Raw genomic sequence first — 26,797 nt, forward strand, 5'->3', positions numbered from 1 at the left:
TTTGATATTCTTCACATAGCGTCTTAACTCGTATCCCTCCACATGACGAAAATTCGTCACCTAGAGGAATTTGTATATTGCAGTAAATAAATTATTATCTAAAAATGTCGACATTTGGGCCATATTGTTACAAATGTGTACCAAACATATATGTGTTAAGTGTAGGATTTCTGTCTATTGAACTAAATTTGTCAATTTTTTAAAATTTAATTTTAACAAATGAATCTTTAACTCGTGTGTTTTAAAAGCTTAAGTATTTTATGTTCAACGAACATAACTTAACTATGGCATTTTTTTATATTTAAATATAGAAATGTATTCTGAATTTGTTGTATCACAATTATGATACTAAAAAAAAAAAATTTTTTTTGCTTTTTTTTATTTTTTTTAAATTGTTGTTAGTACAAAAAAGTTTTTTTTATACCCTTTTTTAGGTGATTTTTCATGGAATACCAGCAAATATATGTATCTTTATTACATTGACTTGAGGAACTATGACTTTTAAAACTCGAGCATTTTAAATCTCATTAAGTTGCTCTCATTAAAAGCTCTTAAGCCATATAATTTTAGTTTTAAATTTTTAGGCCATCAACTCACTGGTAAGTCTTCCGTTGAAATTTATCGCCAGTGCTTGCTTACTGGATGTCGGTGTGTGGAGTTGGATTGCTGGAATGGGAAAAATTCTGATGAGGAACCAATTATCACCCATGGCTACACAGTTGTTACAGAAGTTTTATTAAAAGTATTGTGACAGTTATTTTCATTATTGAGCAAAAGTAGATTAAGCTAGTACTAGAGGAAAAAAGCAATACACACTAAATAATACAATTCCAAATTTAATTTGTGAACTATTTCATTTTGTATTAAAATTATTTTCAGTGTAACAAAAAATGCAACAAATGATACCTGTATTTGTTAATTTTCATTATGGCATTATAGCCATGTTAATTATTTAAATCTAAAAATTAGTTTTCATGAGAAATGAATCTTTTTTGTTGATGTGTTGAACAATATATAAAACACAATTCTTAATAATTTAAAAATGTAAATGATTGCATTAGTCAAGAACAGTGAGATAATTTAATTTAAAAAAGCATATTTATTCTCTAATTTTCCCACCAATTTTTTTATGTGTGTTTAATTTAATGCATATACATAAGAAGATTTTCTAAAAACAATTTTGAGAGAAAAATATATTTAGAATCTTCTATTGAAAATATTTTTGTAAGGTAGTCAGAATTCATATTTAAAATTTTTATATAAAAACTGAATAAAAAAAAGATAATTTCAATTTTTAAGAAATATTAATTTTTATTAACTGAGTGTTAATTTAACTTCTAAAACTTCGTTATTTTTATTAAAAAAAAATTAAAATTTTTTTTTAATGAAATGTTTATTTTTATAAAGCATAAAATTTTTATTTTTATTAAAAAAAAAAAATTCTTTTTTTTTTTCAGGAAGTTCTTGAGGCTATTGCTGAAAGTGCTTTTAAAACTTCTGATTATCCAGTATTGCTTTCATTCGAAAATCATTGCTCGTAAGTTTATTTTATCTGTTTAGATAGTAATAATGAATTTCTTTATTTGGCTTTTATTTATTATTTAAATGTATCTATGTGCAAGTTGTTTTTGACAGCAAGTAGGATCTAAATGGCAAATCTGAAGGATAAAATATGTTATCGAATCCAAGAAAATGTCAGCAATAAATTACATTATAAAATATTTCCTTATCTAATTGAATGTTATGAAATCAAAATTAAAAGATATTTATTAATAAAGAAAAATTAAACAAAAAGGAAGATAACATAAGAAGAAAAGCTATAACTCTATTTCAACTGACCAATACCACTGTTAAAAAAAACTCCTCTGGTTTCATCTATTTCATTCTTCCGCTTGTCAAAATTGAGTCGCCACACATTTTTTTCCTCCATTCGTTCCTTCATTTAGTTTTCAGTACCAAAGCTTATGAAAGAGGAGACAATAGCAAATTTGTTCATAATTTTAAAAAGTTGTTAAAAATACTAACCAAAAATTTAAATATCATACTCTAAGTATATTCAACAGAATCAATATCTACCTTCACATTAAATAACATGTTTTGCTCAAGCAAATTAACAGTGTCCCTTATTTTTTTTTATCAGTTTATATGCCTAATTTAAGGCGATGTTGTTTATCTGTAATTCCATGTGTACTGTATTTAATGTACTTTACTGTTTATTGTACTGATTTCATCAACTTTATATTTTTCTTGAAGTATTTTATTAACATCAGTATTTATCCTTTTTTTTTAAAATTATTAATAAACTATGGTTTTAAAAGTTATTTTGAAAAATAATAATTTAAGCCTTATCATTTTATCTTTCTCAAAAATTTGTAATTACGTCTTTGTTTTCTTGTCAGGCCAAAGCAGCAAGCTAAAATGGCTATGTATTGTACAAAAATTCTGGGGGATCTTCTTTTATCTGAACCATTGCCAAATTTTGAGGTAATTGCTTCTCTTCTATTGTTGTTAATCAAAAGTGTTTGTATTTAAGTAAATATCATCTCTTTTTAATTTTGTACCTCTTTAAGCTGCATATTTTTTTTTTACAATTCTACCATGGTTTTTTTAAAATTATAACATGCCAATTTTACAAACATAGATCGTTAATATACGTACAATTGAAATTCTTAGGATTGTATGAAATTACATTTTAAAATTTTGTTTGAATTTTAGTTCTATTTCATGGTATAATGTTCTTAAAGATATTTAAAAGAGGAAGATTAATCTAATTATTTTAAATTTGCCGAAGTTTTTTTATTTTTTATTTTTAAATTCTAATGGACAAAATTATTAAAATAACTGGAGCTGTAAAATAATACAAAAACAAAAAGGAACAATGAAAGCAGTTAGAACATGGAAAACAAAAGAGTTAATTAGTTGTACAAATAGTGGATGAATCTAAAAGTCTCCTGGCCTCTCAATGACGATTCACAAATGAAGGCTTAGTCAGATCGTGGTAAGGCAACAGATGATCCCCATCCGTAATCTATGCCAGATTACCAAGTTTTTTGATACATTGGAAACTATGCTAAGGCAGCTTAACTGCTTCTTTGGACTATCATGGTGAAACTAAACCAGGCCACCATCTTATGTCATAGCCATTTTGTGACAACAGATAATTTGTTTATTCAAAGCTTTTGAAATGTTCTAACAGCAAGATTCTTTCTAAATTCTTCTGACACAGTGTTTTTTTTATTATTACAAAAGAGACTTTGGAAGGAGATGTTTGCAGAATCAAGAGACTTTTTCAGTAAATAATCAAAATTAAGCTACATATTTACTTTACCTAATTAAATTGTATATTTCATCTGTTTAATTTTAGAATTAAAGTCTTTTTACTATTTGATCTTTAAAAATAGTTGTTGCAAATTAAAAATTGTTTCTTTAATTAACTTTAAATTCTAGTTGAAGCCAGAGGAACCTTTGCCATCACCTAACCATTTACGTCGAAAAATTTTAATAAAGAATAAGAAGAAGCACTACCCTAAAAGTAAGATTTTTTTCTACCAAAGATATTTTATTTTGGAATAAAAAAATGTGATGCATTTTTATGTTTGGAGGAAAAATTGTGTGAGAATTTCTGCTGCTGAAAATAATAAGAAGGTGATCACTAGAGATAGAAATCGGGTTTAGTAAACTACTATGGGAGGAATAGAAATATGATTAGAATTGAAGTTTAATTAACATATTGCTTATTTCCAGAACAATATATTTTGCAAAAATGTGAAAAAGTATTATATTTCAGTTTAATTTTCTTCGGGTGTCATCATGGTTGTTTTGCAAGCTAGGAGAGGCACATAAACCATAGTTGAGCCATTTTGGGTAGGAAATAGTGCTAACATTTTGCCAGTGATTTTATTTTATTACAATTTTATTTTGTTTCAAAATTTAGGTTAAAATGACTTTAATGGTAATTTGAATATAAGCTAGACACTAAGTGTTATCCTTTTAACCGTTGTTAGTTTTTGTAATTTAGGTTTTGTCCCTTTTATGCATAAAAGAATGAATGTTATGATAGTTTGCTAATTTTTTCTTTGTCTTCCGAGACAGTTATAAAATTATAAATTTAAAGAAATTTTAATTCATGATACTGACATTCATCCACACTTGTTTTGGGAATGTTATTTGTGATGACTATAGTAAAAGTAAATATATGCGATGTGACTAGTTTAGATTCTCTGACATATAAAAATTTTAATCTATATTTAAACCATTAATTTTGCCTTTAAACAATTTAATTTTAAATAATTTGTACTGTTTTGTCGTTTTACAAACAGGCCTATTTGAGAAATTGTGTCCTCTTTTTTCTCTTAAACATTGTTTATCTTTCTTTTTTGGGGAGAGAGCTGGCTTTGCAATGCAACAAACAGTACAGGTTAAAGTGGGACTTTTCATGTGCGTGACCGCCAATAAGTTTCTAGTTCATCCAATAAATATGTGTTTTTTCCTGTGCAAGTATAAGAAAAATTATTGTTAAATAAGATTCAGATGTTTTGAACATTGAATTGGACATTTTAAGCTTTATTGTTTTAAATTTACATCTTTGTCTATTAATTAGTTTTTTTTTCTTTCCTTGCTTTAATGATATATGTAGAATATTTTTTAATGTTTTATTACTTTTATATTAAACCCTCTGAGTACAAAGAAAAAAAAGTGTGTCTGCAACTGTTTATTTATATTTTCTGTGAGAGGAAGAAACCAGATTTGCTTCAAATTTCAATTTTTTTTCTTATGAATTAAATTACACATAAACATTTTTCCAAACATGATAATGTAACGTTTTAGAAAAATGTAAAACTTTTTGAGATGAGTTCGGCTTTTATAGTTGTTCTTTCAACATAGTAATGCCTTATTGATGATTTATCTTTCAAAACATATTTTTTATCTCAGAAGCTGCATCTTCTAAATCATCTGGCTTATCAGAAAAGGAAGAGGAACCAGCGCTACAGCCTTCCACAACACCCGAGAAAGTTCGACCAGTTTCGTCTGCCCCTGAAGGGGAGAAAATTGTTCCTACTAAAGAAACTGTAATAACTAATGGAGTTCCAGAAATGGAAAAAGTTCCATCTGAGATGGATGACTCCAGTTCAGATTCTGGCTCTGAAGAAGAGGAACAGGCAGAGGCAGAACAACAAGTGGAAGATCAAAATGAAGTAAGAGAAATGTCAAGAATTAAATTATTTAGACAGAAGGGAACCAATTATCTGGAATGCTCGGGACCATCGCTATCCCGGATATCTGAATTTCCCGGTTTTCTGGATCAACCAAAAAGTGCCGTTAATCGATGTTTTATCGAACCCGAATTACAAGGAAAAAGTGTAACACATTTTAAAGTAAGAGAAGAAAGAAAAACACTCTTAAATTTAAAAAGAAAAAAAAGGTAGAAAAATAAAATTTTGAAAGAATTAAAAAAAATTTGCAAGTTTAGACTATAAACAAGTTTAAAAAATACAAAATTCTTATATTTATTTTTTAAAAATAATTACAATTCCTAAATTCACTAGTATAAACAAAACCAATGATTAATTAACGCATTACATTTCATACCTAATTATAGGGAGGGGAAATGATAAAATAAAAGGAAAACTTATTAATCAAAATAAAAACAACACTTGAAAATTATCGAACCGAAACGATAGGCACTAACGTAAATATTAAAACCCGGAACAAGGCAAGATCAACGGAATTTTTTCTTTAAAAAAAATAATAAAATTTATGAATAAAAAGAATTAATTTACTGAATGCAAAATTTATCATGAAAAAAGAAAATCAAGCGTAGTGGAATCAGAAAAACAATACTGCAATCTGCTTCATAATATAATCGTATGTTTAAATTAATAAACAATTCTCCTTTTATTTTTATTTTTTTTATAAAAACACGATTTTTAATGGAAGTAGATGTGATTCCACATCAAGAAAAACTTACAAATGATACCGTGCTTCCAAAGAATCAGAATTTATTCAAAAGAAAAATATTTTATTTTTATTAATCGATGTCAAATAGATAAATATATTTTTCTCTTTCATCTTCTGTTTACCGATATACATGTACAATGCATTTTCCTCACCCCCTCGTAAATCAAGGAGAAAACGAAATCAGCATGCCACTCCTTTGAGTTTGATTGACGACCTAAATGAAACATTCGTCCCTTCCCTGCCTCCTCTCGATCTAAAGATCTTCAAGGTAACGGAAGAAATGACGTTTCTCTGGGTTAAACGGGGGGGGGATTCTCCCCTTCCTCACATTTTCCTCTACTCAACTTCAAGGATGAGTTCAATTTCCCCTTTTTTTTCCATAATCGTTCTAGTTTAAAATGGCAGGAAAATTTAGCAAAATTTTTCCCGGTTATCTGGATACTGGATAAATGGTTCTCTACTGTACTAATTTTTTTAAATATGTTTTAACTAGTTTTAGAGATAAAGTTTCAACTGAAACTTAAGATTAGCAAAAACATTTTATATTAAATTTTGTGTAATATCTATGAATCAAATTCTAATTAATTATACAGGGTGGATGAGATTTATGTGATCAATTTTGCTATTCAATTAAGTGGAAAAAGTGATCATAACAGTAAACATGTAATGTTCAAAATAATGTAAAAATCTCTCTATTGTGTATATATATATGTTTTTATTGAGTTATTATTAACTGTTACAAGTAACAGATATTGATATATTACAAAATATTGTAGGGAACTGCAGCTAAAGAGTCAGAAGCTGGTGCTGAAATGTCTGCTCTAGTTCTGTATACTCAGCCAGTGCGATTTCATACATTTGAACATGCTGAAAGTGAGTTACTCTGATATTTTTACCTCACAGAATGTTTTATAATTAGATAACCATTAAGTCATCACAGTCTGTGCTGTAACGATTAAAAAATATTTAAACTGACCGAGAACACTTCCTCTAAACGTCAAACAGAAGTTATGTCATGTCAGCTATTATTATGTTGTAATTGAATATAGTGTGGTGATGTTCAGTTCATCACCACACACATTAAGATAAGAATAAAAATGAATAACAATTAAAAATAATATACTCTTAAGTAAGAGAACAAGATCATTAGAATGATCACTAATTGCAAGGTGTTAAAACTATTTATTTAAAGTTGATCATTTAAGATATTTAGAGTTACAAATTTTGTTCCAGGAAGGCATTCACACTAATTAATAATAGGTACATAAAATGAATTTACATGAAATTATACATTATGAAGCTGCACTGCTACAATATAAAATAAATAAAAAAATAATTAAGGGGTGATAGAAAATCTTATAATATAACTTAGCTGTTGAGGATCCTCATATTTTTTTTTGTGTCTTAACCTCAGCTCTCCAAAACCATGTGTGTCCTTTCCTTTTCTCTCACCTCCTCTAACCAAGCCCCCAAAGCATACTCAACTCTTATTGGCTGTTACCACCATCACAAAATAAGTAGGGCTATACTTGCTATTTTTTTTTTTTTTTTATTTTTGGCTAAATTATTTAAGGGCAGAAAAGGGCAGGTGAAAACTTATGAAAGAGAAACTAAAACTTTAAAGTAATTATAGCAGTGCAGAGCAGTGCAGCAAAGATAAAAGTAACAAAACATCATAAAAGCAATACCACATATATATAAAAGTAACAAAACATCATAAAAGCAATACCACAATAGATGTAAAGTAAAAAAATTCTAAATGTTGATTTCATGCCCAAATGTCGACTGATAGATGAACCAACACATTTCAAGTGCAATTACGAATTAACTGGTCATCACTCAACAACTTTTAGGCATGAGCAAAAGAGTGCAGTAAACTCCCAAATATCTACACTTCTTTTTCTTTTCTTTTTTTTTCAGTGATAAACAACATAGCATTTAGAATTGAAAATAAAATTCATAAAGATGGAATTATTTTAAGAACTACATGCTAGCAAACATTCATGTTCATAACCCAGGTGTGCACAATTGATCAAATAATAGGTATACTTTTAAACATTGCATCTTCAAGTGCAATACTTAACTAAAAACGAGCATTGAAAGGGTGAAAATGAGGAGGCATTCGTAAAGAGCAAGACAACATGAGTCATGATTTACAGTTGTTAAACTCAAAGTTGTCCTTCAAATTCAACAAATAGATTCAGCGTCCAACAAAACAGTTTATTTTCCTGGATCATATTCTTACTATTCAAAGCATTGCTACTGATAGTTAGTTAGGAAATTAAGTTTTTTCCCTCTTGCCTTCCTATGATGAATGAATAATTCATATGAATAATAATAGAATTATCCTCAATCATTTATTTACTCAACGTTTAACACATTCTTGGAACTCTTATCAGTTATAAAATTGACAGCTAACAAATGATGGTAATCCCCTCACAACACTTATCCCCTTGAAAGAAAAAGAATGAAGCAGGGCTTTGAATAATTTATGGGCCACATGCATGATTTCAAAACTGCATGTGGTTGTTACGGTTGTTTATTTTTAGTTTGTAGCAGATATGAGTTTTTAAAAATCATGTATGCACAGTAACTCTTTATAAGAACTAATTCACATGTTTCGAACAATGTTTTGTGTGTTCTTTTTTTCCATAGTGTATGAACACTCTAGTTAAAAGTCTGCTCCTGCAAGACCAAGAAACAAAAAAGTTGATAGACTTTTAAACAGAAATGAAAAACAAATTTATAAGGAAAAAATGTCAAGAAAATTGCTAATAACAGATATTAAAATTGATTATTTATATTTAAAAAGTTTATGATGTGTGTCTTTTTTAAATGTCTTGCAGAATATCCGTGAATTCGCTTATCTGCACTTTGTGGGCCACTCAATTCCGGGGATGATCAGGAGTTTACTGTATATTGTCTCCGTTCAAAAATGTATAAATGTAGTCTGAAAAAAAATTGTTTTTAAATGTGTTTATTCTAAAGTTGCTTCTGCCATTTTCATGTTAATTTTTTTCAAAGTCAGTTTGTGTCAGGACTTGTTTGTTTAAACATCATAGTTTTCTGCTTGTTTTATTGAGTAGTTAGGCAGACTTTGTACATATTTAATCAAAGATATCAGCTTTTTATGTGTTAAAACCAATGAAACGTTTGAGTTTTAAATAATCTTTATCTCTTTTTATGATAAAATAACACTCTTAAAAAATAGACCTATTTCTAAAACTGTACCATAATTAAAAATATGAAAAATTTATATTTCTAAATTACAATTTAATTCGTTTTCAAACTTAATTTGTTGATTTTTTAAATATTGTTAATTTACTTAACAAATATGAACTAATATAATGTCCCACTAAATATAAAATTGTTTGGATTACTTGTAATTCTATGCAAGCAATACAAAGCTTTGTATTACTTTTATTACCATTTCACTCCGAATTCACTTAATTTTAACTTTTTCTTAATATAATAAATATTTTATTTATTAAATAATTAATAGCGTTTACCTTTAATTGTTATCTCTCTAATCTTTCCATTGCTATGTCCAACTTCTTTTTCACAATATCATTTTATTTTGCCATTTAACAACATTATTTTTGTACATAGAAAGGAACCGGTGTTATGAGATATCATCTTTTGTTGAAACACAAGCTACAAATCTATTAAAGGAGCATCCTGTGGAATTTGTTAAGTAAGTAATTCTTGATACAACGAAAACAGAGAATTCTGTTTTAAAATGTTGTTAAATATTATCTGGAAAATTTGTATATNATATATATATATTCACTTAAAAGATAAAATCAAAGGTGTTATTTTATTCCCATTTTCAATATTTTCTTTATTATAATTATATTACATTTCAATGTTCATTAATTACAAAAATAAGAGAGTGCTAATTCAGTTGTAATAATTTCTCTTGACTCAACAACACTAATTCTACAATTTTACTATATTTGATTTATATTTGATCAGTTTTTTTTAAATTTTATTTCTTAATATATCTTTGGAAGATCCTATTATTTTTTTGTGCCTTATCTCTGAAGGGCAAGAACCCTCTAAGTTAAGTTACATTTTCTATCCGAAAATTATAAAAGAATTAATAGATTTGTGCCAAGGCTTTGTTAAGCTTTCTGTAGCTTTCAAATTAAATCTAAATTACAATTGAATATTTAGAGATTTTCTGTACTGGATTAAGTTATTTTTCTAGACATAATATTTCCATTTATATTCTAAAATGTACTCTTTTTTTCTCTTCTCCCCATTGTAGTTATAACAAAAAGCAACTAAGTCGTATATATCCCAAAGGTACCAGAGTGGATTCAAGTAATTATATGCCTCAGGTAATTGTGATGTAATATTTGTTTATAAGCTTAAAAAATTGTGTTTAATTATCATTAAAAAATTTATTAAACATTATTGTTAAGTATAGCATGTAAGAATATATCAAATATTGAAAAAATTTAACAAATGAGAACTTTAAAGCGTTAAAATTATTACATATTAAGAGTAAAGTTTTTCTTCCTTATTCATTAAAAATAATTTACAAAATATATACACCACTGTCCAATATCTCATCGATAATGTGTCTGTTTAAAGCTGTATTAGAACAATTTTTTTCTTCATATTTTATGATTAATACAAATTTTCTACAGGTATTTTGGAATGCTGGATGCCAGTTAGTGGCCTTAAATTTTCAAACTTTGGGTAAGAACTTCATTCATTTTTATTCAGTTTAATTATTTTTATTTGTGTTAGATTTAAAATAAGTAGACATTTTTATGCTGGTTTTGACAGACATTTGAAAGAAGCTTTAGTATGTACAGATTGCAAATAACTCTTGACATGTTTCAAGTACTCAAAAACGGGTGCTTATTTTTGACTGTTATTTCCAATTTGTATATTTTTGAAGCAAATGAAGTTTTTAACCGAGAATATTTTACCACTTCAGTTTCTTGGAATCATTTATTTTATTTTTAGTATGGATTTATTGCTTGTTATAATATGCAAATAAAAGCTAGAGCTTTGTGTTTTTATTGTGATTTTATATAAAACTGACAGATGTTTAATGCAATAGAAAGGAGATTTCCAGGTTCCCTAAACCAAAAATGCTATTGACAGGGTATCCGCACACCTGGAAAGTCATGAAAATCATGGAAAGTCATAAATTTCGGTATTGAACAAAATTTGTCATGAAGTGTCGTGATTTTAACAAATCATGGAAAGTCATGGATTTAGGTCGCTGAAAAATCTAATTTTTAAAATGGAATTTAAAAATTCCCTCCATTTCATGGTGTTCTAAATATCTGAATTTGTAATAAAATCCCCACTCGCAGTCATATTTTATTAAAATATAAAATGTTTTTATCATGTTCTCTAAAAGTTATGGTGTTCTTTCAAAAAATGAAAAAGGAAACATTTCTAGAGTGAATTATCTTTTAAACTTCTGTGATTTCAGAATTTTTGTTATTATTTATTTTTATTTTATCAATTTAAAATTCTAAGCTGAAGCAAGCATATTTTTTTTAAATTCTGAAATGAGAACAGAAAAATCAGGAGTATTTCTTTCTTTCTGATGAACAAGAAAAGTATCTTTAGAATATTTTTTTCTGCAGAATTATATTCTAAAGCTTTTGCTTTTGTATTTTTTCAGTTATTTTATTGCTTAAACTCTTTCTTTACTCTGTTTTTTTAAATTTAAAATCTTTAAATATGACGATGCAGAGTGCAACAGTTTTGGTTATACTTATCATTTCTGTTATTATAATGCTTTTTTAAATTTCTTGTGTTTTTGCCGGAGAAAATAGTAACTTCGTTAAGTCATGAAAAATTCTAGTAATTAGTCATGAATTTGAAAATCTAAAATGTAGCAGATACCCTGTATTGAGACTAGACCTTTCTTTATTAATTTATAAAAGTATCATTTGCTAACTTTAGTTATTTAACTTTTCATTGTCATTTCATTAAAAGAACTAAACTGTCTCTGCTAATTTTGATCTCTTGAATATAATCTTAAGTTTTGATATATTAAGATATTTTTTACTGAATACTTATACATATTTGCTTCTTAAAATTAAAAAATTTCATTGTTTGAAGTCTACGGAAACAGCATTTCCTCTCTCATTGAATCTCATAATAAGTTTTTTTTAAAGTCAAAACTGTTCAATTATTTTATCCTGAATAACAGTGAACTAACCATTTCATTTGATTTCTCTTTAATAAATTGATAGAGAAAGATTGAAGTATTCCGCTAAAGTTATGCTTATATGCCTCAAAATTTGAACATTTCTAAAAATTACTGTCATTCAAAAAAGAGAAAAAACAATCTATTAACATTTCTGCTTCCCATAAGCTTTGTTTGCATAAAATCAGATTCAGTCATGATTTTCAAAATAGTTTAACAGTTTGAACTTTTAGGAGATTTCCAGAAGGGTAGAATGCTTTTTTTCTTAAAGTTTACACAATGAAATTCTGAATTTTAATCATTGTTAATTAATATTACTAAAAAGTGTTTTTAAAATTTCTGCTTTTCAAAAATAAATCAATTGTTAATTTTTCTTGCTGAACACAGTTGGTACTAACTTTTGGGGGATAAAAATAATATAATTTTTATAAGCTTTAGTTATGATTTTCACAATAATTTTATTGTTTTAGACTAAATAGTTTAGGAGTTTATTAAAAGAGGAAATACTGTTTTCAAGTATGTGGAATTTTTTAATGTTTGGGAACCAACATCAAATGTTAATTGTTAAAAAAAGGATCTTAATTACTAGCATAACACCTTTAATAAGGAGAGAATTTAAAATATGTCCATAGTAAAGTTAGTGTTTATTGCATTCTGTTACGTGACTCTATATTATAATAATAAAATATAAATTTATTGTTATTTATAATTTTTACATTTGTGTTATAACTGTAAATTACTTCATTATTTTCATAACATCTTTTATATCCATATTAATAAAATAAAAATTCTATGTTTGTACATTTATACATGCTCTTAAAATCATAATTCACATTCTTTTGGTTTTTTTCTAAAATATAGATAAATAAAAGTAATTTTAGAAATTATCATTTGAATAAAGAAATTTTTTTATAGATCTTGGTATGCAGCTTAATTTGGGAATATTTGAATACAATGGAAGAAGTGGATATTTAGTGAAACCTAATTTTATGCGCCGAAAAGATAGAAAATTTGATCCTTTTACAGAGTCTACTGTTGATGGCATTATTGCGGGTACTGTTTCCATTAGGGTTGGTATTTTTTGCCTATAATTTGAAATAAATTTTCTCCTTTAAAGACATTTAAATTAAATTGTGAGTGTTTTTTTTTATAGATAATATCTGGTCAACTACTAACTGACAAAAGAGTAGGTACTTATGTAGAGGTTGACATGTATGGCCTTCCTGCTGACACTGTAAGAAGAAAATTTCGAACAAAAACAGTTCCCAATAATGGTATTAATCCAATTTATGATGAAGAACCTTTTGTATTTAAAAAGGTACATATAATTTTAAAAGTAATTTTTCAATTATACTTCCTAGTTTTCAATTTTTTTTTTATTAACTGTTTTAGAATATTTTTAGTCAAGTAGTAGTTTCATGTAAAATGAATCTATTAATGCATTTTTTTTACTATTTTCTTTAACTTCTCCCCTCCCTATTCCTCTGAAGAATGAGTTATTGCTGAATGAAATTTTCTTGTTAAACACCACACTTCAAATAATAAAATTGTTTTCTATTTTACACATCGAAAAACATCACAGGGATTTTACCTCAAGGTCAAGCACTGAAGGTGTTTTTCACACATAGGATACTGAAGAAGAGCAAATGTTTCTTTTCCTTTTTGAAGTTCTATCTATAAAGAGTTAAGCTTTATGAATTTGATTAAAAATCAAGAGAAGTTTTGTGATAATTTAAAAGCTGTGGTATTAATGCAATTATTTGTTATTTCAAAAAAATTAAAGTTAAATAAAAGGGCAATAAATATTGTTATTTAAAAAATAAATGAATAAAAAACTTGTTAATCATTTTTAGAAATGAAACAATAATAAATATAAATAATTTAGTTTAACATTTGTGTAAAACTCCTAAAGATGTTGAAAGAAAGTATTTTGAGGAAACGTTTTCCTGAGCTGTTTGAATTCTCCCTGCAATCTATAGGTTTTTGATAGCTTTCTGATAGGACAGCAGTCATCACATTCATTTATCAGCTGGAAAATGCAGTACTACATTAAACAGGCAAACTACTTTTAATATAAATTTAAATAAAATATGCTATTCATTTTCTTTTTGGAATATATCTAGCCCTCATATTCCTATATAAAATTTAATTTGCCCTTTGGCAATTAAACATTTAACCAATTTTGCCTTATGTTATAGTGAATGTATGTTAAATATTCAAAAACTAATTGTATTTATTTGATTATAAAGGTTGTCTTACCTGACTTGGCTTGTTTGAGGATAGCTGTTTATGATGATAATGGACGATTTATTGGTCACAGAGTCTTACCAGTTGTGGGTCTTAGACCAGGTATGTAGAATATGTTGAAATCTAATTTAATGAGTTATAATAAAGTATAATCTAATGTGATAAAAAATTCCTAAAATTTAATAAAATACAATTTATAATATTTATTATATAATTTTAGGGAAAACACAGTTTTCACAGAAAAAAAAGAGAAGGATATTATCAGAAAAAATATAAACTTCCTTTGTCATTGCATTTTAATCAGAACTAAAAATAGAAACTGGTGCAATTATTGTTTTTTTTCTTTCTATGTTATTATAAATAAAAAGAGTGAAAAGTCTTAATAGAAATAAATTATTCCAGTGTCTCTTATTAGCCGTGTGACTTTTTCCTTAATGTAACCCTATCAAAATCATTCACTTGAGTTTTTTTTTTTTAATATGTTTCTCGTCAAACATATTTAAATCTAGCAACGAAAAAAAAAAAACATCCTGTAAATAATTATTATTATTTGAAGTTTAGTGCTTTTTTTTCTTCCTTTCTTTAATATTTTGAATTAGCAATCTGCGGCTTTAGCTGATACGTAATATTTGCATTGAATAACACATGAAAATTAGGTTTTAAAGTTAGATTGAAATTAATCTTTTAAGTATGCTTGAATTGAAGATAATGTGCTTGAAACTTTAATGTTTCATATGTTATCTAATTGAGGAGCTTACTTTAAAAGCAGAAATTATGAATAGTTCTTAAAAATTTACCTAGGTGAAAGCACTTGAGAATATGTCATTAATGTTTTTAGTAAATTAAAGATTAAATTATATTTAAAATTAAACGTCAAAAAATTTTAAAAAATTCACATAGAGAAAAATTTTACATAAAATAAATTTCTTTTTAAAAAAGTGTTAATGGCCTTTTATATATTGAGCTACTTGTAAACATTTGTACATCAGTTTCACGACTGAGCAATGTTTACATCATGTGATCAAAAGCACCTAGATGTAATTACTGAATTGGGTAGATTACTGGTAAGAGAGTGATATATTAATCTACAACATTTTGTCACCTTCAAAATATTTTTATAATCTGAACTAAAACTTCATCAGTTGTAAATTAAATGAAAGCTCATAGAAGTTCACAATTTAAGAATATATTGTTTAATTTCAATTGTTGATCTCTTTCATCATTTATTTCTTTGTTTAAATTTAATTACTCTTTCTTTCTTGAAAAAAGTTATTTTCATAACTTTGTGATAAGCTTTATTTTTTAATGGTGCTATCTAAAATTTTGTGATTGATTTTTAGGCTATAGACACATATCTTTGAGGAATGAATCTGGACAACCTCTTCAGTTCCACACGTTATTTGTACAAATTACAGTTAAAGATTACATACCAGATGGCTTCTCTGGTGAGTAAGATATACATTTTATTATAATTAATTCACTGACTGAATGAAGATTACATTGGCCTGCAAATAATCAAGATTGTTTGTTTTTATATACTTCAGGACTTAAAGTATTTCATAACTATTCTTTTTAAAATAATTGAACAGTAAGTTTTTACTCAACTGATTGTAAACTAAGGTGTGAACCAAGACTACTTTTAAGTACTGTTGTGTTTCTTAATCCTCTAATAATATAGTGATAACATTAAATTTTTTTTATTTTTAGAATTGGCTGATGCTTTAGCTAATCCTATAGCCTATCAATCCATCATGGAAAAACATGCATGTCAGCTCATGGCCTTAACTGATGATGATGATGTAAGTTTATTCCATTTTTGCAATTAAATCATTGTATTTAAATAAAATTATTTATATTCTAGAATGTAAATCATTTTATATTCAGGAATATAAATATGAGGCATACAGTACATAAACCTATCGTATAGCTAGAAAGTCCTATACCTAATGTTTATGTTCCGTAATGTATTCTAGCAATTATGAGATGAACCCTTGACCTCATTGTGAGCAACCTGGCTGAGAGTGCCTCTCGCGATTACCAGACAGTACATAAACCTATTGTATAGTTAGAATGAAAGTCATATACCTAACTTTTATAATCCGGAATATGAATCCATTTTATATTTTAAAATATAAACATTAGGTATGGGACGTTCAACTCAAACTACTTAATGCAATCAAAATTTCCTTATAAATTCAAATTTATTTAAATTTCTTTAGAATATCGATGATGTGAAAGGATCAGGAAAATCACCAGCTAAGGTTAGTATTGGATCAATCGACAATACTCAAAGTACTCGCAAAGAGGACCAGACAGATTCAAAAGGATCACAGCCATCCTCTAGGCATAACACCATCAATGGAAATATTCAACGTATGACATCATCTGGCAGCACATCACCTGCCGCAATGCCTGCATTGAAACGGCAAGAAACTTTAAGAAGTAAAAAAATTTTTAAACATGCAACTATATTTAGATCTACTAATTTATTAATTGATCACTTTAAATGGTTATTGATTAAATTTTTAACAGTTGACTTTCTTATAACTGTTCTATGTGGTATCAAGATAAGCTTTTTTAATAAAACATCTGTCAAAGTGAGGGATAAAAATGTGAGTTAATGAAAATCACGCATTTTTATCCTCGATTTGATTTGATTTTTGATTATTTTACTAATTGTATATTACTAACTACTACATTTACTAATTTAAGCACTGGTTAAATATAAATAATAATCCTTATTATTATTTAAAAACAATGCTGAAAGTAAAATATTTAATAATAATAAAAAATTGTTAATATTATTAATTATCACGAACTTATTACTGAAGAAATCGAATCACAGTTTAGATATATTTATTCGAGCTGAACACCCTCATGATTTATCAGTAATCTCATATCAAATCAAGAGTATATCAGAGTTCTTCCTAGGAAAAAAATGGAGGGGCAGGGTTCTTCCTTACAGAAATTTGAAAGGGCACTCACTTAACACCGTAAAAATGTATCAAAATGTGTAATATTATGTAATAATTGAATCTGATCCTCAACAATTTTTAAATGACCCTTTTATACTATTTTATGTATGTATTTCTAAAAGTAATTCTCAACTTATTATCGAAATAAGAGAAAAAAAATCTGTAGTTAATAAAAAGTAATTAAAGGCATACTTAAAAAAATTAAAGGCATGCACAAATTTTTTTCAAAAAAGTAAACTATAAAAAGTAAAACCAAACAATGATTAATTGATAAACAATTTGAAAGCTTATTTCAATAATTTAAACTGAAAATTATGAGAAAATAAACATTTAAAGGTGTACATTTTTTTTAAAAATAAAGGTATTTATTTAACATTAACAAATGATTTTAAAATTAAAAATCATTTAAAAAATTTATTTACTTACCATTCTCCTCCAAAAAAAGAGAGAAACTAATAAAAACTGAACCAATCAAGAATAATCCTAATAAAATAAAAATTCGTAATAGTAATCAGAATTAAACCTATAAAAATAGATCATTTTACCAGTGTATTATTATTTAAACAGTGAACTATTATTATTATTTTTTTTAATTGAAATGAATAAAAAAGCAATGTATAAAGGATGGCAGCTTATTTATTTATATTTTGCATGTGTCTTAAAAAAATTATAATTTAAAAGTTAACCTCAATTCTTAATTTTAATCTCCCTCACCATATTCTCTAAAACCCTCATTAAATGAGATCTGACTTAAATATCTCAACTTTAAGATATATTTAATGATACATAAAAATTTTTTTTTGACTTAAATGAATGTTTTTATTTTAAATTAAGTGATACAAGTCAAGCAATCAAAGTCAATCCAAGTAGAACCATTTATAGCAGAATCTGACAATATTTTGTATTTTTAAAATTTGGTTCTGCTAAGCAAAAACTGAAACAACATGTGATTGGACTTAGAAGATCAACTTTCTCGCTCAAAAACAAAATCGGCTTATCTGTTAATGATTTAAAAATAAAGTCTTAGATAAATACAAGAAATAAAGGAAAATACCAAAATATTAATGATCTTAACTTTGAGGGAAGTTACTATGAAAGAATAAAGAAATTTATTTATCTGGGATTGCTTGTTATCAAAATTAAGTTTAGGTTAGAAATTTGTGAAACAATTGCTTCTGGAAGGAAATGTTATGGAAGGAAATGAAATGCTTTACTTCCGAAGTAAACATTAAGCTAAAACTCCTTATTTGTAAAATTATAATTCTACCAATTGTGCTATATGGATCTGAGATATATTTTTTAAATTATGAGTGATTCTGACCCTTTAAGAATCTGTGAAACAAAATTTTATTAAGATTTTTTTTGCTGAAATATGTGAGGATGAACTTTAGAGATCCAGAACAAATAAGAAGATTTACGATAGATATAAAAAATCCGACATTGTACAGAATAAAAGGAATCCATTGGTTTGGGACATATACTGAGAATGGACTTGGAAAAAGTGTTAAAGGCTATTAGATGAATATCCAGAGGATTTAAGAGGCCTGAAACTAGATGGAAATAGCAGATAGAATTAGACTTGAAATTACTTAGAATTACCAACTACATAAGAAGACGATCTACAGAGGAGAATGGTTCGAAATCTTGTAGACCTAAAGCTTTAGAGCTTGAATAATGACCAACTTGATGTACCAAGTTTAGTTGACAAGGATGCAATTAATTGATTAATTAAACATCTTTTCAGTTTCTTAAAGGAACAACTTTGGAATTATATTTCTCTCCCTATATAATAGCATCTTTCGCTATATAATGGCATGGGAAAGGTGATTTTCTTTCATAGGGGAAAAATGAAGCCATATATTCTGGGCTGTCAAAATTTAATTTAAAATATCGCAAAAAGCAAACAATATTGTTTTCAATAAATTTATAATGCTGAAGTCAACAATATCTTCTCTTTTTAAGACCTTCAAAAGCTTTCTTTATTATATTTTCTTTAAACTGTCTACTATTATATGGGCTGTATCTGAGATAACAAAAATTGTTAAGTGGAGTGGCCAGTTAAATTGGGATCCAGTTATACAGGAATGTTGGTAATAACAAAATTTAATGTTTTTTGATGTAGTTCTTTATATACTTGTTAATTTATACATTTTGTTCATCAGTTTTTTCTTTAAAGGGGGTCTTGCACAGTCAGTAAGAAGTTTGTCTGATGAAAATGCTCAAGAAAAGATTCCTTCCTTATTAGGTAATGATTATTGGAGTACATTTTTATTCCAGATGGTAGATAAATTAAAGAATCTAGAAACAGAAAAAATATTTTGCGTATTCTATAATTTGAATGCTCATCAATTTGAAATAGCCTTAAATTGCATAAATATTTTTTCATTATTTGATTATTAATTCATATTAAGGTTAATTAAGAAATAAAATAATATAGTATGAAGTATGTTGATTTATCTACTATTTACAGTTGAAGTAAAAAATCGAGATAGGCAATTTTCATTTTCTATTTTATTTGTACCACTAAGAAAAGAATAATAAAACTGATTAGAAATATACTTTGTGGTCATATTTTATAAATATTATGTGGCTTTTTTATAGAATCGGAAGAAGCTAATTTAGCTGCTGAAACTTTAGACAAAATTAGAGAACAAAAACCTGTACAAAAAGTTATAGCCAAACTTGAAAAAGACTTATTGGTACTTCGGAAAAAACATGAGAAGGTATGATGTTTAGAAGGGTTTTCTTTTTTTTGTTGATAAAATGAAATTTTTGTATGCATTATTATTTCTTATGTAAGTGTAAATCTAATAGAATTTTATTTTTGTTAGCTATTTTTATTTGATTACTGTATGATTAAGAAAATTTGTAGGAACATTCAATATGTAAATAATTTGGTATTTACAAGTTAGTCAATTTCAAATATTTCAATTCGACAACACTGAGCTTTTTTTTTATTAAAGGATTTGTAATTTATTTTAGTAAATATTGAAAATTTTTACTATCAAAAAATTTTAGTAATTATACAGAAACAATACAATGTTTATGTTTTCTTGTAAAAGTTAAACACTAAAAAGAAAAAGTAACATTATAACTTGTTCTTAGTACATTTATCTTAATCTCATATTCTTAGAAACGTACCTTGTACTTAATGTTTAAAATTTGCATTTTTTTTTATAATTTTTAGCATGTATTTTTCTATGAAATTATATCTTTTTAATGTTTATTAATAATTTGATGCATCAAATTGTAACATCATGCTAATAATATAAAGTCAAATAACTATAAAGTCAAATAACTAACTATATTTTTTTTCTTTAGATAATGTCTTTTTATATATAAAATAAAGAATATTTTTGTTTAAATTTGGTTAACAAACTTCTTTCAGCTACGAGAGAAAGAAAAAGAGCAGTTACTTCTAAAAGAAGAGAAACTGATGAAAGCCCAAGAGCATCAAAAAACACATATTGTTAAGAGCCATTCAAAACTCGCAAAAAAAAGCTCGGGAATCGATGTGTAAGCAATAATTCTCTCTTTCAACTTTTATGAATTTATTTTGCCAATGATTTAAAAATATTACTTTTTTTGTTTGTTGACAGGCAGCTACTTAAGAGAAAGAGCGAAGCTGGTCTTCAAGCTATGAGTGTAGAACACCAAACAAAAGTGTGTACAAATAACAAGTACCTGTTTCACTTTTTTGTTTGCTGAAATTAACAGCTTCCCTGATTATCCTGAGTTAACTCGGATGTGTATATATTTCAAAAATTGATCATCCCGAGAAAACTCGGGCGTAGCAGAATTTCTCAGAACATTTTGTCGCGTTTTTACTCGGTCGGAAGCAAAAAACTTAATCTGCTGTAATTTGGGAGTTTTGCTGTTGGATTGTGGAATTGCACACATGTTTTGTGGAATTGTATATACAATTGTTGCTGAATTTACATAGAAAAAAGAGTTTTAAAAAAATGGTTTGTCGCTTCACTGACGTTTGAAAAATATCACTTTGTGTTGTTCCTTGTTTTAAGAACTATTATACAAAGACTAATATTTAACTTTTTTCATTTTCCCGAGATAACTTGAAATAGTAAACTGATAGTAAATTAAATGTTTCTTACACATAAAGAAATTAAAATTTCAGCATAAAACTTGTGTATTATGTTGTGTTTTAGTTCCTTATATTAATTAATAAAATAAAAAATGTTGATTTTTTTTTGCATTTTTTCTGAAAAAAATTAGTAAGGAAAGCGGTTAACTCTAATAAGTTCTTTTATTTATTTGCGGCAATTTTTTATTGTTTTCACAAATAAAAAATATGACTTATGTTTAAGTAAAGACATTATCTACATTTTCAAATTAAAAATTAAGAGCATTTCATAAACTTGTGGAGATATATTTTATAGAATAATTGTTTTTCTATGAATACAGTTCATTTAATAATGTGCTATGAAAATTACTGTCATTGAAATATATAAAAGGCTTGAGCCAAAACTGTAATAAACATTTTTTCCTGTTATGACACTTTTACCTCTAACTGTTCCTCAGGATTAATTTCAGATCGGCACTTTACCAGTTTTCATAGCTTTTATTTGATATCTGTACAATATACAGAAGTATTTTATTTTCTAAATGAAATTATGGTATTTTTCACTGAAAACTCTCTTCAACAATTTAAAAATGGAGATTATTATTTTACTGCTCTTAACTCTTCATCCAATGTTATGTTCAGCAGAAGAGTATCTGTTTTTAAGTTAAATAACTTTGAAACTATTAATTATCAAGGAATGAAATAAATATTTTTTTTAATAGGGAGAGCTTTAAAAATTTCATACTTAATTTTTTAAATTAATTAAAAATGTTCCCAACAATCAAAATGGAAAAAGTAAGAAAAATGGCTATAATAGTAATGTACAACTCTAAAGCCTAGAGCTATCAAACAGATATTAAGAGCTTAGAAAGAGGTTATGTCTCAATAGAAGTAACGGAATCATATATCAACTTGTGCTTTTAATTTAGTCCTTATTTTTTTAAACTAATTTTGAAAATAATGTTTGAAATTCTTACAGCTATCTCTATCAAAATTTAATCATCCCCTTTTGTAACTACAGTAGAGTCTCGAAAGTTCNTCAAAATTTAATCATCCCCTTTTGTAACTAATTATTGCAACGCTGTTAAGTTTTGAAACTGTTGGGTATACTTTTGCTACACACCTTTCATTTTAAAATTGAGGATTTTTCGCATTGAATGGGACAAAAAGAATATCATAGTACAAATACCGTAATTGATTTATTTAGTCAAAGCAAATAATTTATGTTTCTTCAATTATCAAAAATAAGGACATCCTTGCAAAATAAAATCTTTAGAATTTGTCAAAACATTGTTTTTCTTGTTCAAAGACAGTGTCCCATGCAATTTTGCATAGAACCACTACATTGTCACGACAATGTCACAACACTACATTGTCAATGAATGCAGCAGTTTCAGGATACTTGCTGTTAACAATCTCAGGACCAGCAGCAGCCAAAAACAAAATGGTTAAAATAATACCTAAAACTTTTTAGGCATTTGAGAAGTTTGGAATTCAATGTACCTCATAGAATGGTGTAGCATATGTTCTGGAAACTTTGACAATTCCAGCCATATATCTTTTAGGTAGCACAAGTGTTTCAACAAACTGTTGCGACTCTTTGTTTTGTGAACAAGCACATATTTACATATAGAGCTATTTTTTTCCTCGTTTTTGTCAAAATTGCTCTCCATTATTTACAATTTTGGATTGCATAAAGTACACTTGTTCTTAGGGAAAATCAGCACAGTTCTCTAAAGTTGAATATTTTTGTACCATTTCTAACATTTGTGTTTTACTCCTTTTTTTATAATAAGATTAATGAATACATATTCACCAAGATATGCAATCAAAATGCTTGTTTTATCAGTGGTTCTTTGCTGCAATCTGCAGAAAGACCATGTTGTGCCTTATTGACCTTGAGACATATATCAGTACCCAAACAATCTCTACTCCAACATGAGATCTATCCTGCTAGTTCTAAACCGTTGTGTATTTTTCCTATGGGGTTTTTAAAAAACAAATGTTAATGCCTCCATTTCCCTAAGACTCGTGGCAATTGAAGTTTTATACAAGATCTCTAAGATCTGAAGATCTCTACTCCAACGTAAGATCTATCCTGCTAGTTCTAAACCATTGTGTATTTTTCCTATGGGGTTTTTAAGAAACAAATGTTAATGCCTCCATTTCCCCAAGACTCGTGGCAATTGAAGTTTCATACAATTGAAGTGTTAGAATAATTTACAATTTCCATATTGTTCCTCACAAGTAAAAATGGAATTGAAATACTATATGAATATTTTTCCTGTCATAGGTGGGAAACACATAGAATATCTATAGAAACTTAGACAACTGTAGTTTAATTGTAAATTTCATTAATCTAATTAAAATAAATGCAATTTTTTCAAGTATGCTTCCTTTTTGTACTTTAAAAAATGAAACCCCTTGTTTATAACATTGACATAGATATAATATAATTTCTAAAGGAAAAATGAAACTAGTAGTTATTTAAATTTTAAGAATTAAAGCTCACATGTGTATTGCATATTTTAATAAGAGGTAACGAAAGGAAAAGGATTAAATATTTAGACCATTATTTCCTTTACTCTTATTTTCAGCTTTAAGGAAAATTGTGTTTATTTCTCGTTTTTTTTATTTATTTAATTATTTTTAATAATATTTTCTCCTATTAAAAAATGTTAAAAACGTTTCTTTTTATAGTTGGATGAATTGCAAAAACTCCATTCCCACACATTGATCAGTTTAACAAAAGAACTTTACAAGGCTGAACTTGAACTTCACCAAAAGTATCAGGAATCTGTAAGTTTGCATTAAAAAGATTTTCTTAAATAAGCTCTGAAAAAAATTAACTACATTATATTCTAAGAATTTAATCTAGGGAAGCTATAAATATCTAAAAATTTACAACTACTTGAGTTAATAAAAGAAAATTGTTACACAATATTTGATATTGTGCAATTAAATTGCTAATCTTTGAAAAATATTCATTAGAATTTTGCCAGAAATTTTATTTAAACCTTTGTAAAACTCTATTATTAATTATTTAGTTTTAAAAAACTAATGCAATAACTACATAATATAAAGTAATTACATTTTAGCTAATGGATAATTGAAGATGTTTAAAATAATGGATTTACTTCTTTGCATTTACTTGTTATAATTTTAAAGATCCTTGACTTTTTTTTTATGTTTAAATAAATGGCCTAAATTAGTTTTTTATAGTTATTTTTCTTACCTTTAATTCTTAATTTTTTGTTTAAATTTTATTTTGTGTTCAATACTTTGCCAAATTTTATAACAAGCTGCAATAAACTTTGATTAATAAATGTCCTAGTTATAAAGCCTAGATTTTTTTATAAATTCTTTGAACTTAAAAAATTCTAACCAATGAACAATTGATCTGTCCTAGATTCAAAGTTGAGTCTGTAAAAAGTTTTATTTTTTCTTAAACTATATCTTTTGTATTTAAAATTTGTGTTTGATTAAATGTTTGGCTTACAGATTTACACTGCTATGGAAAAATCATTAATGCTTTCCCAAACTGCTCAAATGGATCATTTAAAAAGTTTGCATGACAGGTAAGTTTAGCAATTTAATAAATGGTGAAATAAAATAGTCATTAATATTTTTCAACACATATTTTTCTAAATTATTTTTATTATTGTTACTTGTGATAAAAGCTGATCCAGGAAGTAAGTATGATATCTTCTTTGCATCTGACAGCAGGGAAGTCACATATGGGTTGTTACATCTTTCAACTTTAACAATACTTAAACTAATCATCTTGTTTGATTTTGTTTAAAGCCATTGTTTGTAGCAATCAATGGAAAAATCATTGATGCTTTCACAAACTGCTCAAATACAAAATTTAAAAATGTTTGTGTGTCAGTTATGAAATTTATTTTGTTGGGAACGAATTCTGTCACCCCCCAGCCTCTATTATTTGGGTTTTCTCATTTCAAAATATTTTTTGCTCACCAGCTTTTTGCAAGTGATATAGAACAAGATAATCATACATCCATAACTATTTCGATTCATAAGTGGCTGAATACTACATAGCTGGTCTGTTGTTATTTATGCCAAAATACAAGCCCTGCCTTAATTCTCATGATGAATACGTCTTAAAATAGTTTAAAATTTATAGAATTTTCTGTAATAAAATATAAATGAAAACAAATAGCTAATCTTTTCTTTAGTTATTTTATTTATTAGTAAGTTATTGTAAGTCAGGATGCGTAGTGTTTTTTGAAGGTGTTTATTTTGTTTTTTAAAAGCCCTTAAAGGTGCTTTTTTTCATTGGGTGTTTTTAAAAAGTGCTTAATTTTCCCTTTTTCGAAATGAGATTTTTCCTTAACCATGTTGATTTTCACTTTGAATTATGCAAAAAGACACAGTTTACGTTGTTCTATTCAAGGTTCTCACAATTGATTGGACCCCAATCTATTTCGGCGTATTGTCAGTCTGTAGCGTATGAAAACGCCATTCGTTTTGTAGGATTCAAAATTTCATGATTTTTGACAATTGTCAAAAACAATGCCAAAAATTTTTTTTTATTTTTGACATGATGGTTAAAACAAGATAAAACCGTCAATTGTCAAAAACTTTCCATCCCTGCCTAATTATGATATTTTTTTAAAGGGCTTAAAAATATTTTTTGAGTACTTGAAAAGTGCTTAAAAGGTGCTTATTTTTTGTTGAATAATTTGGCTAATCAGGATTGAATTATATAATTTACTCAATATTTTTTTGTACTTATATTTTTAGTATATTGCTTGATCTGCTAAGGGTTTTGATAGTTAGCTACTTATTTTATGTATTGCTTAATAAATTTTTTCGTGATAATTTTATGACATTTCAAAAACAAAAAATTTAGAGACTAAACCAAACATTTCATTAAATTTAATGCCCAACACAGAACAAATGCATGACACCAAAATGAAGCAGTTATTTAATTAAATGTTTGGACTGGAAAAAATATAATAGCTTATACATCAAAGGATTTCATGATCTATTTACACTTATAGCAGATAGCTGTTTAAGACTAATAGAAATTGCAGAATATTTCATCAATTAATGCCTGTTGTCTAGTATTTAAATTTATTCTCATATTTTCTATTATTATAGGGAAGTTGCAGAATTAATGAAAAGGTTAGAAGTGCAGAATAAGGAAGAAATGAAGGAACTTAGTAAAAAACACAAGGACAAGAATGAACTAGCTAGGTATATTCGTTATATTTAATTTATAATTAAATTTTGATGTTTGTTTTCTAGTTTTCTTTTTCTTCATAAAAATGTTTGATGAAAAACAAAAACTTTTTTGAGAATTATTCAATAGGACACTATATATATATA

The 26,797-nt window shown here is 26.7% G+C and overlaps 1 protein-coding gene across 3 annotated transcripts in view; it reads left to right on the top strand.

Annotated features, from left to right (window-relative positions):
• LOC107448739 (1-phosphatidylinositol 4,5-bisphosphate phosphodiesterase classes I and II) overlaps positions 1-26,797 on the top strand; it is a 46,882-nt gene that overhangs the window by 10,575 nt on the left and 9,510 nt on the right. For 2 of the 3 annotated variants that reach the window (XM_071181554.1, XM_071181555.1), the window contains exons 10-31: positions 585-742; positions 1,458-1,537; positions 2,400-2,484; positions 3,448-3,532; positions 4,933-5,195; positions 6,735-6,831; positions 9,568-9,652; positions 10,229-10,301; positions 10,614-10,665; positions 13,058-13,212; positions 13,296-13,478; positions 14,392-14,491; positions 15,730-15,834; positions 16,097-16,188; positions 16,609-16,831; positions 19,541-19,609; positions 19,966-20,087; positions 20,753-20,880; positions 20,964-21,027; positions 24,146-24,244; positions 24,947-25,023; positions 26,570-26,665. In XM_071181554.1, the coding sequence (XP_071037655.1) occupies positions 585-742; positions 1,458-1,537; positions 2,400-2,484; positions 3,448-3,532; positions 4,933-5,195; positions 6,735-6,831; positions 9,568-9,652; positions 10,229-10,301; positions 10,614-10,665; positions 13,058-13,212; positions 13,296-13,478; positions 14,392-14,491; positions 15,730-15,834; positions 16,097-16,188; positions 16,609-16,831; positions 19,541-19,609; positions 19,966-20,087; positions 20,753-20,880; positions 20,964-21,027; positions 24,146-24,244; positions 24,947-25,023; positions 26,570-26,665 (2,491 nt within the window). The remainder of the gene's footprint in view (positions 1-584; positions 743-1,457; positions 1,538-2,399; positions 2,485-3,447; positions 3,533-4,932; positions 5,196-6,734; positions 6,832-9,567; positions 9,653-10,228; positions 10,302-10,613; positions 10,666-13,057; positions 13,213-13,295; positions 13,479-14,391; positions 14,492-15,729; positions 15,835-16,096; positions 16,189-16,608; positions 16,832-19,540; positions 19,610-19,965; positions 20,088-20,752; positions 20,881-20,963; positions 21,028-24,145; positions 24,245-24,946; positions 25,024-26,569; positions 26,666-26,797) is intronic. The other variant, XM_071181556.1, reaches the window with a different exon arrangement.

Source organism: Parasteatoda tepidariorum, chromosome 1, assembly GCF_043381705.1.
Source record: "Parasteatoda tepidariorum isolate YZ-2023 chromosome 1, CAS_Ptep_4.0, whole genome shotgun sequence".
Taxonomy (NCBI): Eukaryota; Metazoa; Arthropoda; class Arachnida; order Araneae; family Theridiidae; genus Parasteatoda; species Parasteatoda tepidariorum.